This window comes from Phacochoerus africanus, chromosome 7 (genome assembly GCF_016906955.1).
Source record: "Phacochoerus africanus isolate WHEZ1 chromosome 7, ROS_Pafr_v1, whole genome shotgun sequence".
NCBI lineage: Eukaryota > Metazoa > Chordata > Mammalia > Artiodactyla > Suidae > Phacochoerus > Phacochoerus africanus.
Window position 1 is genome coordinate 44,730,789 of NC_062550.1, and position 15,241 is coordinate 44,746,029.

The 15,241-nt window shown below is 35.0% G+C and overlaps 1 protein-coding gene across 1 annotated transcript in view; it reads left to right on the top strand.

The window, feature by feature from the left end:
• The window catches only part of SYT10 (synaptotagmin 10), a 62,600-nt gene that overhangs the window by 13,484 nt on the left and 33,875 nt on the right, over nt 1-15,241 (top strand). Inside the window, exon 2 of the mRNA XM_047788536.1 lies at nt 4,773-5,130. Within this exon, the coding sequence (XP_047644492.1) occupies nt 4,773-5,130 (358 nt within the window). The remainder of the gene's footprint in view (nt 1-4,772; nt 5,131-15,241) is intronic.

The window sequence follows — 15,241 nt, forward strand, 5'->3', positions numbered from 1 at the left end:
ATTTCTGAATAGAAGGAGCTACAATGTAGGAAAAATCATAGAATTTACCTTTTTCCCTCTTCTTTTAGGCATATGATTGATATCATCAGGAAACAAATTTTCTGTACTCCTTTATGTAGTAAATTTTGTACAGTCAAGTCCCCATGGAGAGCTCCTGTGGTTGTCCAACCAGGCCTGTGACTGGGCGAGTCTAGTTAATTCAGGGTGATATATTAGCAAGTCCACTTTATGATAGACCTAAGCTGATATTCCCTTGTATTTTAATTGCTGCCTGCTTGAATATTATGTCTCTCAGCTGTTCTGAGTACAAGTGGGTAGGAAAATAGAATGTTATTTATTATCGTCCTGAAATACTAGTATTTACATAGAAATTTTGGTTTCCATTATAAACAAATTCACTTTTTAGCACTGGATAGCATTACAGGATGAGTTTCTCTTCTAATCAGTGAATCACCATTCAATCCAAACTTAATCCATATTAATGCCTCTTTTTCCCTAGGTACTCTTGTTTAAAGAAAAAAAAGTTGATAATATTAGCAACCCATTATTGCACTTATTATGCAAATTATGATGCTAAATAATTTATATATATTTCCTTTCATTAACCTCACAACATTCCTAAGAAATAAATATAAGTTCCCCTATATTACTAAGACTCTTAAAGTCTCAACAGTTTGCCTCAAGTCATACGGTGGTGGAGTTGACATTTGAACCCAACTCTAAATTGTTCTACAGTATAAGTTATATTATACTATTTTCCTTGTTAAAGAATTTCTGCATTTACCCTCCATATCACTGAACTTTTAGTTATCTGGCCACCTTGAAATTCATAGACATTTGAGTATATTTTCAGATCATTCCGAAAATGTGTATACAGTAACTCCAAAAATATTTTTTGACCATGTGATATATACTAAATACTAAAAATAAGGAGATAAATAAAGGGAGTGAATGTATTGGTAGGACGGGAGCATTTGGAGAAGCAAGATAAGTACACATCCACAATCCCTTATCCACAATTATGAAGCCTCTGAATCTCTGAAAACTGAAAATTATTGTGTAAATTGTACAGTTTGGTAGCTTACCTAAACTTGCATTAAGTCGCTTATGGTCGTCAGTGATTCCACTTAGTATGACTACTCTATATGTTGTGAGCCACACAGGAAGTCTGATGACTACTCTATATGATGTGTTTTGTTACTATATTGTATCCCAAATAATGTGAACCATATTACCTTAAAAAGTAATAATTTTTAAATCACATTGACCCAAACATTTGAAATAAAAGATTATAGGCCAATAAATTGTTACTATACTAGTGTGATGATCGTGGGTATGCATTAAAAGCCCTTTAAGAATAGAGGGGCAGGCAAGAGGTCCTACTGCATCTAGTTATTGAAGCATGAGTACAAGCTTGCCAGGCAGCCAGATAGGAGGCAAAAATGCACCGGTGCTGCTTGACACAGCCTAAACAAAATCATAAGAGAGTAATGTGTGGTCAGGGGAGGGGAATAGGTAGGATAGAGACATACAAATATAGTTGGATCAATAGCGAGAAGTTAAATCACAAAGATACAGTGAAATGCCATGCAAAGTTTGGATCTAACCCAGATGGCTAAGGGGTGATCTAGAAGGATGTTAGGCTGGAAGAGGTACAGTGACCATTTATCTAAGTTGCAAGAATATGAATTAACTTATTCCTGCTACCCTACAGCCTTTTCAAAAGTGACTTGGTTTGGATGAAATATTTTACATCCCCACACTAGTGAGAAGGGTAGTATGATAATGTGCATGTATATTTAGTCTTCATCCACAATTTTTGGCTCATAGCTCCCACAGTCTTTGGAATTTTCTTACTGATGAGAGCCATAAAAGTGTTTTGTTAGGTTAATTAGGTGACTTTTGGACCTCACCTGAGGATGGGGACTGGTTTCCAGAAGAATTGACCATGGAATTAGAGAGTTGGAACATGCAGTACCCTCCTCTTGGCCTTCAGGGAGAGGAAAATGACTGAAGGTTGAACAGTTCACCAGTGGACTATTATTTACTCAATCATGCTGGTGTAATGGAGCTGCCATAAAAACCCAAAAGGTTGAGGTTCAGGGAGCTTGTGGATTGAATATGCAGAAATCTAAGAAGAGCATGCTCTCTCCCCATACTTTGCCCTGTGCATCTTTTCTAGCTGGATCTTCCTGAGTTATATCCTTTCATAATAAACTAGTAATCCTTTTATAAGATAGCCTTATATCTTTTTACAATATGCTGATAAATAAATGAGTTTCCCAAGTTCTGTAAGCTGCTCTGGCAAATTAATTGAACCCAAGGAAGGGGACATGGGAACCAACAATCTATAGCTGGTTGGTCAGAGATGCACAAATAACAACCTGGGTTTGCTGCTGGTGTGTGAAGGCAAGTGGGCGGTCTTGCAGGACTAAACCCTTAACTGGTGGAATCTGATGCTACCTCCAGGCAGGTAAGCATCTGAATTGAATTGAATTTTAAGAACACCCAGTTGGTATCCAGAGAATTGTTGGTGATAATGGAACCCTGCTCCCCCTCTACATACAAGTTGAAATCAGCCCAAATAATCTAAGAAACAGGGGACATTTTCAGTCAATAGACTGAAAACTATTTTCCTCCTTTCCCTTATCCTGCCACACTGTCCTGCAGTTTCCTTATGTCTTGGCTTTGGTTCCAAACGGGTGGAAGTTAGCCTGTTGAAGAAGTTAATTAGTTAAAATATCCAGAGCAAAATAATGTAAGTGGAGTTTAAATAAAACTATAATAATCAGGAAGCATGCTAATTTTATAATTTTTCCCTTTTCCTCAAATTATGGTGCTAATAAATAATTTTAAAAAGTAAAAATAAACTGCACAATACAAAATATGATCACACATTCCTCACCAATGAAATATAAATGGAAATATATAGTCAGTGGTAGCTTTAGTAAGCAATTGAAAGATGAGGGAAAATATTAGTGTCTATGTACCATAGAATGTCAAAATTAATTTTTATTCTTATAATTAAGTAATAATAAAAACTTGAAATTAATTTCTGGATGGATTGCCATTGGCTATAAATTGGGAATTTAACTGGAACAACTTTATCTTACTGATCAGGGAAATGTGAATTTGTAGAAACTGGTAAACTTATATGATGTTTTTGTTAGTCAGTCTGGGATTCTTTTTGGAAATATCTAGTAAAACTAAATATGTGCATAGCATATGGCCCTGAAATTCTATTTCTAGATATTTACCTTAGAGAATCATTCACAAATATACATAGGGACAAGGGTACAAAGATGTTCATTGTAGCTGTGTTGTAATTGCAAACATAGAGCATAATCAAAATATCCATCATGATGAAATCTCAAGTATTGTTGAATAAAAAACGTCAACCTAAACAAGGAAATGTTCAAAAACCATTTATATAAATAAGTTTGTTAAATAATTACATTTTTTATGGTTACTTAAGAAATATTTTTGTTTATTAGTGCTTGAGCAAGGCAGAGACACACCAAATTGGGGTCGCTTGCTTTGGGGAAGGGGTAGAATCTCCTGGATTTCCAATGGTGGTTATAGGAAATTTGATTTATTCTTTACTTTCCCAGAGCTGCCATAACCAAGTACCACAGGCTGGGTAGCTTTAGTAGCTTATTCCTCAGAGATGTGGAAGCTAGAAGTCTGAGATAAAGGTGTCAGGAGGATTTATTTGTTCTGAGGCATCTCCCCTTTTGCTGCCTTTTCCCCAGGTCTTCACGTGTCTTTCTTCTGTGACTGTCTTCGTCTTGATCTGGTCTTATAAAGACACCAGTATTATTGGATTAGGGCTTATCCATTTGGCATCATTTCTCCCTAATTTAAAGAGCCCATCTCCAAGTACAGTCACATTCTGAGGTACTGGGGATTAGGACTTTAACATATGATTTTGGAGAGGGTGGAGCAACAGACACAGGTCAGCCTATAGCATATTTCTAAAAGCTTTATTTGAAACAAAAGAAGTTGGATTTGTGTTTGATATTGATGCAAAACAAAGTAGTAAAAGAAAAGTGTAAGATAATCTAAACTAGAAAAAGTTTCCTTCATGGGAAATCTATTTGGTTTTCCAAACTTTAAGAACGCTATAATGCAGACTGCTAACATTAGTTATTTTAGGAGGGTGATAATGGAAGTGAGTAAGGGGGATATTATTAATGTCTTTAAATGGAATTTACTGTTTAAAACAGTTGTAGATGTGCAGAAAAATTGGGGAAGATGGTACGGAGTTCCCACATTCCCCACACGCACCAGAAACTTCCGGGGATGGAATTTTTCTTTTTTACTTTTAGGGCCACCCCTGCAACCTACGAAATTTCCCAGGCTAGGGGTTCAATTGGAGCTGCAGCTGCCAGCCTATACCACAGCCACAGCAATGCAGGATCCAAGCCGTGTCTGCAACCTACACCACAGCTCATGGCAACGCCAGATCCTTAACCCACTGAGTGAGGCCAGGGATCAAACCTGCATCCTCTCAGATACTAGTCAAGTTCGCTATTACTGAGCCACAACAGGGACTCCCCTGGGATGGAATTTTTCAAATTAACTCCTTTGAGAATTTCCAAACATAATTATTAATATTTCCTCCCCACAAAGATAACTTAAAAGTAAATTTGTGAAACCTTAAATCAGCAAACTATTAATAATAACTGTAATGTCAAATTATCCAACCATTGCTGCCCTATTATGTACAATATCAATGACTTAATGTTTTTCTTCATTGTCATTTTCTCCAGATATTTCAGTCAGCCTGTTAGCAGTTGTCGTCAGCTTTTGCGGCCTGGCCTTGCTGGTTGTTTCACTTTTTGTCTTCTGGAAGTTGTGTTGGCCTTGCTGGAAGAGCAAACCTGTGACTTCCAATGTCACTACCCTTCCACAGAGCATTTCAAGTGCTCCTACTGAAGTTTTTGAGACTGAAGAGAAAAAAGAGGTTAAAGAAAATGGAAAGCCAGCACTAAAAGCTATTGAGCCTGCAATAAAAATCAGCCACACTTCCCCTGATATCCCAGCAGAAGTCCAAACTGCTTTAAAGGAACATTTAATTAAACATGCACGTGTGCAAAGACAAACTACTGAGCCTACATCTTCATCCCGGTAAGGAAAGATCAAATATATACAACTGTGTATGTGGTGTGTGTGTGTGTGTGTGTGTGTGTGTGTGTGTGTGTGTTGTATATGATTTCCTAAGAGAAAAATTGAGGTAGAAAAGGAGAAAAGACAAACAGGAAAAATGAGAAAGACACAGGAAACAGATTATAGAATAAGCAGGAAATGAGTAGGACAGAATAAATAGGAATGAAGAGAGAGAAATTGAAGACCAAGAAGCCAAATAGAGAGCAGTACCATGAAAGGGACTTAGTAGAACTTGAGGTTCATTAAAATCTTCTAACTAGAGCTTATTATTTATCTACTCTTTCCTTTGAAATATCACTGGTTAATAGCCACTATTTACAGTCTTTCAATTTAATTTAATACAACCAACATATATCAAGAAAGAAGCTATTTGCAAAGCATTTCATGAAATCATGTAGAAGTTCACAGTCAACTGAGTAATAGAGACTAATATTTAGTCTACACTTGTTTAGCAGCTACACCATAAACTGCTGGAAAATTTTGTTGTTATTTGAACTCCCATAGACCAAACTTTAATACTGATCAGAGTGTGGTTAACTCTACAAGTGTTGGTGAATATCATAAGCATACCAAGGACTATATAGGAAAAGAAGGAAGAAGAAGACTTCCTTAAGGAGATACATTTTAAGGAGGTACATTTTAATGCAGCCTGGAAAAAAAAATCAGCAAAAAATTGAATGGAATTTAAATGAAATTTGAATGAAAATTACCTTTATATGAAGAGGAAGAGAAACTTATTATGCAGACACAGAGCTTGAGGGCATGATGTAATCATGGTAAATCACATTATTCCCCTCAAATGTTAACTTTTCACCAAGTGCTAGCAAAATCAACCCCTCCCCCATATACATACACAATAAATTGAACTTTAATGTTTGGTTTCCTCATCTTATCAGATTATCCCAGTTCTAATGTAGTGTTGGGACTCCCTTTATTTGGCCCAAATGATAGATGACAAACACCACATATTTTCTCAAGTTTTATTTGTCTCTATACTTCAGTGACATCATGATTAGTTAACAGTATTGCTGGAAATTGCCACATTTCCCAAGTTTTCATCATCCTTTTCAAATACCTGGACTCTTGGCCTCATTACCCTGCTGGTAGGCAACAACCCAACAGGTATCTATGTATTTCTTATTATTAACTTGTTAAATCCACAACATATGCAGAGAACAAACTGTGTGATGGAGAATGTGGAATTAAGAGAATAGAAAAATCATTTCCAGCTAAGCCATGAAAAAGGGCCATTAAACCAAAGCCAAAGGAAAATAGGAATTCACAAAATGGCAATTGGAAGAGGGTGTGCATTCCAGATGGAAACATTTAATGTGAAAAGACAGGAAATCTTGCTATGGAAACTACAAGTAAGTTAACCTTGGTCAGAAAATAGAGGTCAGCTGAGGAATAATGGAAGATAAAGTCAGCCAGATTTAAAGTCTGAGAAGGACTTGAAATCATGGCCAAGATGTTCAAGGTCTGTCTTGTCAAAATATTTGCAGCAGAAGAGTCCCTTGAATAAAGAGCTGTGTTTTAGGAAAGTTAATTTGACAACAGTTTGTAGGACAGACTGTAGAAAAAGACATCTATTTTGAAACTAATGTAGTAGTTCATGCATGATAAAAATCAGGCAATTGCCAAAAAACAAAAGATAGAAACCTGAGAAAAGTTATAAAGGAAGAATCTAAGATCTCTTATTAAAAAAAAAACAAAAAAAAACATTGAGTGACACTTCACTCATTCCAGGTCTATTCCAAACCTTTTATTTATTTATTTATTTTCATTTATAATGATTTTTATTTTTTCCATTAGAGCAGGTTTACAGTGTTTTGTCAATTGTCTACTGTACAGCAAGTTGTCCCAGTTACATACATGTATACATTATTTTTCTTACATTATCATGCTACATTATAAGTGACTAGACATAGTTCCCAGTGCTATACAGCAGGATCTCATTGCTTATCCATTCTGAATGTAGTCCAAACCTTTTAAAAGCCAGACTGCTACAAGCTGATGACACCAAGCTATCATTGTAATATTTGGGCCCATATTGTTCCATACATATAACTCTACTCTGGGCCTTCCTAGTCAAAAAAATAAGCCCGTTTCACTTCTGTATTGCTGTTGACACCTAGACAAAGCACTATAGAACTCAGGGTATATTTGTTGATTTACAAAAAAAAAAATCAGTAAATGAGTTTGATGACTCATCTTATCTATCCAAATGGATCTTTCATGCTTGCCAATTAGAAGGGGCTTGGTCTTTTTATCATCCTCTTGTAGATCCTGACCCTCAGCCTCTGTAATTTTGCTTATGCTGCTTCCCTTGTCCAAATTATAACCTCTTTTTTATCTGCTGTAAAATATTTAAGGAAAGGAAAATGCATCTGAGAGTGTCCTTTATTCTGTCCAGTTATAAGCTATTTTGCTTTAAAGCCTAGCAAAAGCAAAGCCTTGCTTTAAAGCCTAGAGTCTAGCAATTATTTATTGTCTTAATGTTGAGCTCTAGCTGTTTGCCAAATCTGAGATGCTAAGTTCTCAGAGAACAAGCCTGTATAAATTTCTTTAATGTGTTCCTAATTTCCATTACTTTGTAGCTGCAGAATTAGCATCAAGTGAGTGGTTTTGATTGATTGATTGATTATCTCTCCACTTTTCTCCTTTAATGACAACATCAGATGGTGAGATAAGTAGAGGTAATATTAGGAAGAGGCTAATGATGGTATACTCCCATAGATGAGCATACGCACCAATTTTCATTCTTTCATTAATAGTGTGAAATGAGGTGAATTGTAAGTGGCAAAATAATTTAAGGATGAGAAATTACGTAGGTTAGCCGCTATTAGGTTTCTAAGTACCCATTAAAAATAATTAGGAAAGCTAGTGACTGATCCAATTGAACATGAACAAATCATGACATGGAAAAATATTGTTGACTCATATGTGCTGATGAATTTACAGTTAGCTATAGTTGCTCTTTAGAAAAGTAATTTTTTGAAGCATAGTTGGTTCACAATGTTGGGCTAGTTTTAGGGACAGCAAAGATATTTAGTTATATATATATAGTATATATGTTATATATATGTAAGTATAGTATATATATATGTATAGAGTGTGTGTGTATATATATATATATATATATATATATATATATATTCTTTTTCAGATTCTTTTCTATTATAGATTATTATGAGATATTGCATTTGGGTCCCTGTGCTATATAGTAGGTCCTTGTTGGTTATATATTTTAGGTTTAGTAGTGTGTATATACTAATACCAAATTCCTAATTTATCCCTCCCCACCTTTTCCCTTTGGTAACCATAAGTTTGTTTTCTCTGTGAGCCTATTTCTGTTTTGTGAATAAATTCATTTGTGTCTTTTTTTTTAGATCCCACATGTATGAGATATATGATATTTCTTTGTCTGCTTACTTCACTTAGTATGACAATCTCTAAGCTCATCTGTGTTTCTGCAGATGGTATTATTTCATTCTTTTTTATGGCTGAGTAATATTGCTGTGTGTGTGGGTGTGTGTGTCTCTATTCATTTGTCGATGGACATTAATGTTTCTTCCATGTCTTGGCTAATGGAAATAGTGCCTCAATGAACACTGTGGTGCATGTATATATTCGAATTATAGTTTTCTTCTGAAGCATGCTCAGGAGTGAGATCACTAGATCAGATGGTACAAAAGTAATTCTTAAAATCATCAGACATAAAATCAGGAAGAATATTCAATACACATTGTTTTAAGAGAAATGAATTATGTAAAAATATGTAAAACTGGATTGCATAGTTCTCCTTAACAGATATTTTTAAAATTTAATTCTCCTTAAAGGATTGCAAAAATTGAAGTTTTTATTCCAAGATACCATAAGATGTGGGAAGCAAGATGTTATACAAAGGAAGAATTTAAAAGCTATTTAACTTGCTAGGATATCAAGAAGCAGTGACCAGAACGATGGGTGAACCTAAGATTTATCTCCATGAAATAAAAGTTCATAAAACATGCTGTGCAGATGCTTGAAGTTGTTAAATATCTCCTTTATAAAACATATTTTTGGTGTATAAACTAACTTCTTCTCTGAAATGGGGTGGCTTTTTGAACCAAAGTCAGAGAAAAACTGTGCAAAATATACTCAAACTTGAAAAGTTTGTTTTCTGGCACTAATAAATAGTATCTTCTTTTTACAAGCACTAATTATAAATTGATTGGGACCTCCTTCATAGTGCAAATAGTTCTTGGGAAGCTGACTTTCATTAGTCACAGGAATCTTGGAGTAAATTATTTCCTACAAACTCCAACAGACATTTCTTGAATCTCAGCATATGTTTATTATGAAATTCATGAAAATATGAATAATATTTAGTTTATGCCACTCTAAAGACCACAGCCTAGTAAAAGGGTTGGGAAATGGAAGATGGATCTGAAAACAGATGATTTCAATAGACTATTTGTAGTATGCTCAAGGAGATGCAGAGGCACAGGAGGTGTTAGGTGCACTCAGTTGGAGAACCATCCCATTTTTCCTCAAAATCTACTGAACTCACTAGGGAAAAGGCTCATGATAGCTAGCAAACATAATTCCAATTAAGGGAAGGCCGAAATGACACATTGAGCATAGAAATTTAGAGCTAGAATACATAATTAAGGTCAAAAGACCTTATAGGGACATAGTAATATCAACCAGAATGTTCTTGGACTTATTCTTAAAAGTTGTTATTGAGATATTTTTACAAAAACCTTTTAGGCTTTATTCTATATTACTTATTTTCTTTAACATAAAATATTATGTTTTTACAACTTTATTTGTAGATCAAAAGCTACCAAGAGATGTTTCCCAACCTAATACTCCATATGTATTCCTTTAGATATATGCTGGATCAAAAGCAATTGCTTATCATCTCTTGTAATTTGTATATATATATTTTAACATGATGAAAGATCAAGTATTTTCAGGATAACAACATTCATTAACTTCTATTAAAGAACAAGTTTCCCGCAAATCTTTGAACAGAATAAAGATAAGTTATTTCAATTAATTTTAATCATGATATCACATAATTGAGAATAAAACCAATTTTTCTGCACATAACATTTATTATTATTGGATTGTTAGTCATATGGCTAAATTGGGGGAATTTTTAATTAATTTGTTTATTCAATAATATTTATAGAGTGCTTGTTATGTGCTGGGCATTTTTCTAGACATTTGATACACATCGGGGAACAAAACTCAAAAATGCCCACCTGCTTTCTTATAGAGAGGAACCAAACACACAATTAAGTAAATTACTCGATGATTTTGAAGATAAAAAATTCTATAGAAAACAATAGTACAAATAGTGCAAAAGGAGTGGTAGGTATGATTGGGAAGCAGTGTACCAGTTTAATATTTGATAGTCAGGATAGAACTTGCTGAGAAGGTAACATTTCAGTAAAAACTTGAAGAGGTGGAATGGTGGTCCATGTAGGTGTTTGGGGAGAACTTTTCTTGTGGAGGAAGCAGCCACTGCAAAGGCCGGGAAGGTGGAACCAGCCTTCTGTGTTCCAGCCACAGCAAGGAATCCAGTGTGGGTGTAGCAGAGAGAGCAAGGTGGAGAATACTAGAAGAAAAATCAGGAAGGTACCAGGACCTAAACTGTTTTTGGATTTACTCTGAGTAACATGGGAAGCCACCAGAGAGTTATTAGTCAGAGGAATGCCATGATCTGACTTATGTTTTGAAAGTATTACTCTGTTGTTTTGACTATAAATATTGGAGGCAAAGGAATAGAAGCAAAAAGACCACTGTGTAAACTGTAATCCAGAAATAATGGTTGTTCAGACTGGGAGGTAGTATTTAATGATGCTGAGAACTGTCTGATTCAGGATATATATATATTTTTGTCTTCTTGTTGTTGTTGTTGTTGTTGTTGTTGTTGTTGCTATTTCTTGGGCCGCTCCCGAGGCATATGGAGGTTCCCAGGCTAGGGGTTGAATCGGAGCTGTAGCCACCGGCCTACACCAGAGCCACAGCAACGCGGGATCCGAGCCGTGTCTGCAACCTACACCACAGCTCACGGCAACGCCGGATCGTTAACCCACTGAGCAAGGGCAGGGACCGAACCCGCAACCTCATGGTTCCTAGTCGGATTCGTTAACCACTGCGCCACGACGGGAACTCCTGATTCAGGATATATTTTAAAGATAGAAAAAATAGTATATGACACATTAGCTTAGGCATATGAGTAAAAAGAGAAGAGTCAAGAATGACTCCGATGTTTTGGCCTGAGCATCTGGAAAGATCAAATTGAGAAAGATGATACTGTGAATGGAGTGAGTTTGAGAGCCACAAACACAAGACCTGGAACTGTTGTGCTTAAGGATTTTGTTAGAAGTCTAAGTGGAAAAATTAGTACGCAACCAGATAATGACTGGAATTCTGGAGAAAATCTGTGATACATAATGTTGGCATCCACTTAGAGACGGCGTTCAAAACCAGGAGGTGAAATCACCAAATTTTGCTGCAAATGTCTTAAAAGAAACAGCAGTACAAAGAGAAGTGGGGTGAATGGAAAAAGTTTCCTTTAAGATAGCAGAAATAACAGTATCCTAATGTGCTGATGGTAGTAAGAGGCAGAATTAATAAAGCAGGAATCAAAGAGGACCATTCTTGAAAGTGACATGAGAGAAAATGGGCTTTAGTACATAAGTGGAGGAACTGGCTTTAGGTAACAGCATGATTAATTAATATCAATCAGGAAGGTAAAAAATACAGTACAAATGTTGATAAGAAGGTTGATGAGGTGGTGGGAATCTGGAAGATTTCTGTTCTTTGTTTTAATTTCATTAATGAAATGGGAAGCGAGGTCATTAATTGAGATTGGGAATGAAGACAGTGATAGAGATTTGAAGAAAAGTGAGACGGTGTGAAATAGTCTTCTTGTGAATCTTAAGCAATTGAGAGGAAGAATGAATCAGGCTCTACATGAAGATGTGGTAATGAATTTAAAGTGGAACAGTGAGAGTTATTTTATGATTTTCTCTAGTTATATTCATTTGCATCTATACAGGTGTAGAGATGGAAAGTTGAATTCCACCAGGACTGTGGTTTTGCCCTGCAACTAAGAAGGCAGAGAGCAACAAAGGAAGTGGGGATGCACTGTGTGAGTGGCTCTAATGATTAACCATGGATTTGAAACCGGTCAAAAAGGAGAAAATGACATCAAGGAACTAGGGATTATGAAATAGTGATAGAATCAATGAAATGGAAATTCTTGTGGGTCGGAAAGGTTGTTTGTATACATAACAGAAAAACAGTGTAAGAGAGTGTGAGCTGGACAGAGGTGTTGCTCAACAGAGAACATGCATGAAGTTGGGACTGTGGGGAGTTTGCAGCTAATGTTGACTGCAAAATCTGGCTATGCACATGGTAGTAACAGAGTTAAGTAGAGACCATCATTGAAGCAGAGGAATTCAGAGCACCTAGAAACAAAGTAGTTGGAAGAAACTTGTGCATTGTTAGGAATTAAAACAAAAACATAGTCACAGAGAGTGTTAGTGAACCAAGAGGATTTTGCTGACATAAGACAATGAATTTTTTTTTAAATTCTCAATATGCTCAATATTTTTGTGCTGAATAGCTCTTGTCCTTTTTTTTCAAACTTAATGGAAGAAATGGGAAACAAAGATGAAAATGTTGTTTACCAGAAAATTGATTTACTCTTACTATTCGAGCCTCCTTAGCTATGAAACAGGATAACTTTTAACTATTTGCTGATAGTTTTCAATATAAATGTCAGTATTAAAGCAAGGAGAACAGAATTCCTTATAAACTGTTGAATAAACAAATAAAATGCTGCTACATATATCTTCGCTTTTCCCCTCTGATTTCTCAAGCAATATCAAAGGTAAATTTTATACTTATATAGAGAAATTTTCCCAACTTACCTGGAATATCTGACTAGATATAGTCAATATTACTTGATGCCCTAGGAATAAGAGTAGGAGGATATAGGTTTCCCACTTAGAAAAGAAAGAACTGCTGGGTGCTAGGAAGTCAGTGAATCTGAGGAAATCTGTTGTCTGGGGTGAAAGTCCAGGACATGCTTACACAGCAATGATTTTATGCCAGCTCTGCATCCCCAAACAGGAAACCTAGATTTGAGATTGTCAGAACCAGAGTTCATCATGGCATTCACCCTTCAGCCCTTGTGTCCTGAACTCTAATGGTAATTACTATCAGTATGAAAAATGTTAAGTTTCAAAGTTATCTGTACTATCTCATTTGACCTCCTTAACTGTGAACGGACTGCTTGATGGATGAGAAAAATAAAGCTCAAACAAGAGAAGTGACTTGCCCAAAGTTGCCCTCACTCCACAGGGGGGATGGACAAACGGATGTCTGATTTCAATCTAGTATTCTTTCTGTCTCAATGTAATGCTCTTCAAATGCTTTCTTTTGGGTAGTGGGGGAAAATAGGCATGGTTTCCAGTGAGACTGAAGGACTCTACTCACATGTTAGCCAAATCAGCTCTGTTCCCATATATTCAACTTCTGATCCCTGCTTGTGTTTGAAAGAAAGGAGTTCTTGGTTAAAAATATTTGAAAATTACCCTATTAATACATTTTCTTCCTATGGTATCAAGTAATATTGACTATATCTAGTCAGATATTCCAGGTAAGTTGGGAAAAATTCTTCCTCCTCCATCTGGAAGAGTGCTTATGAGGTGCCTTTCTAGGGTTGAAGGGTAAGGATGGGATCAGTAATAGTCAAATGGGCTTGTACTTTAATCAGTTGGATATTTGTATGAGACTAAATAGCCACTTACCATTGTCATTCCAAAAGAGAAAAAAATGCCAAAAAATAAAGAAGATCTGTGTTGTCATGGCAATAGTTTAACATTGTAATAATTAAAGCTTCTGTTAACTGACTAGCTAAACTGTGACTTAGAACATGCACTATTTACTCTATAATTAGGGCACTGGCTTACTAGAACAAAAATGTTCCTACTCTTTGATTTCTGTGAGAATGTGTTTTACAGATACGCAATTATATTCAGCAGCATAAGAAAGAAATTACTGATTTTTTAGAGAGAAGATAGATGATTAAATTTTTATTATGCTGAAAAGCATAAAGGAGGAAAAATTATGGATCAATTTGTAAAAATAAGGAAGTAACTTGTTGGGGTTTCTTGCTCACAAAAAATTTTAAAAAAATAAAAATTATTGGATAAGTGAAAGTGATTTTGGCAGAAAGATTAATAAAATATTCTAAAAATCTTAGGAATATGAATATATAAACTGGATTATATATTAGCCCCCTTTAATAAGTCACAAAAACATATACTACCTGTATTGCTTTTTTGATTTATATTATTTTCATAAATTCCCTGACCCTAATTTAAGACCCAGATCTTGTATATCTGGTATATATTTAGAGACAAAATACATTTCAGTGCATTAAAATGAGATCAATCTGAGGATGAATCTGAGGAAACAGATCACTTCAAGCTTTAAGTAAGTTAGTAAAGACTTTTACATACTCACTTAGCTACTGAAAATAAAATATTGGGTCTTAAATTCATTATAATTTTAATTAGGAGCTAATTCTGTCATCTGAGATAAAGTAGTCCTAGCGTGTTTCTTTATAGGGAAATAATTTTTCAAGTATGATCAAGTTTAAACTTAATTATTTTTGAGTATTTAATATAGCATAAATTGCCTAATCGGTTTTACTTTTCTACTTAATATTTTTAAAACATGTATTTCTTATAAAATAAAAGCTATGAAAACTATATAGGCTTGATAAGGACTTTGTACATGTCTGATACAATTTTATTTGCAAATTACACGTTTTGCTCCCTTTCAATTTATGGTAACTAGCCAAAAAGTTAAAAAATCTCTAAAAATACAGTTGAAGTTATTTGGATCTTAGTGGATTAAATAATTATGTTAAATATAATGTTTAAGTGGAAAAAACTATATAAAAAGTATGGTTACTTAATATTAATTTTAAATGATTTAATCAAATGAGATAGCTACCCTATAAATAATATTATAGCATGGCGTTAACAGTATAGCCCAT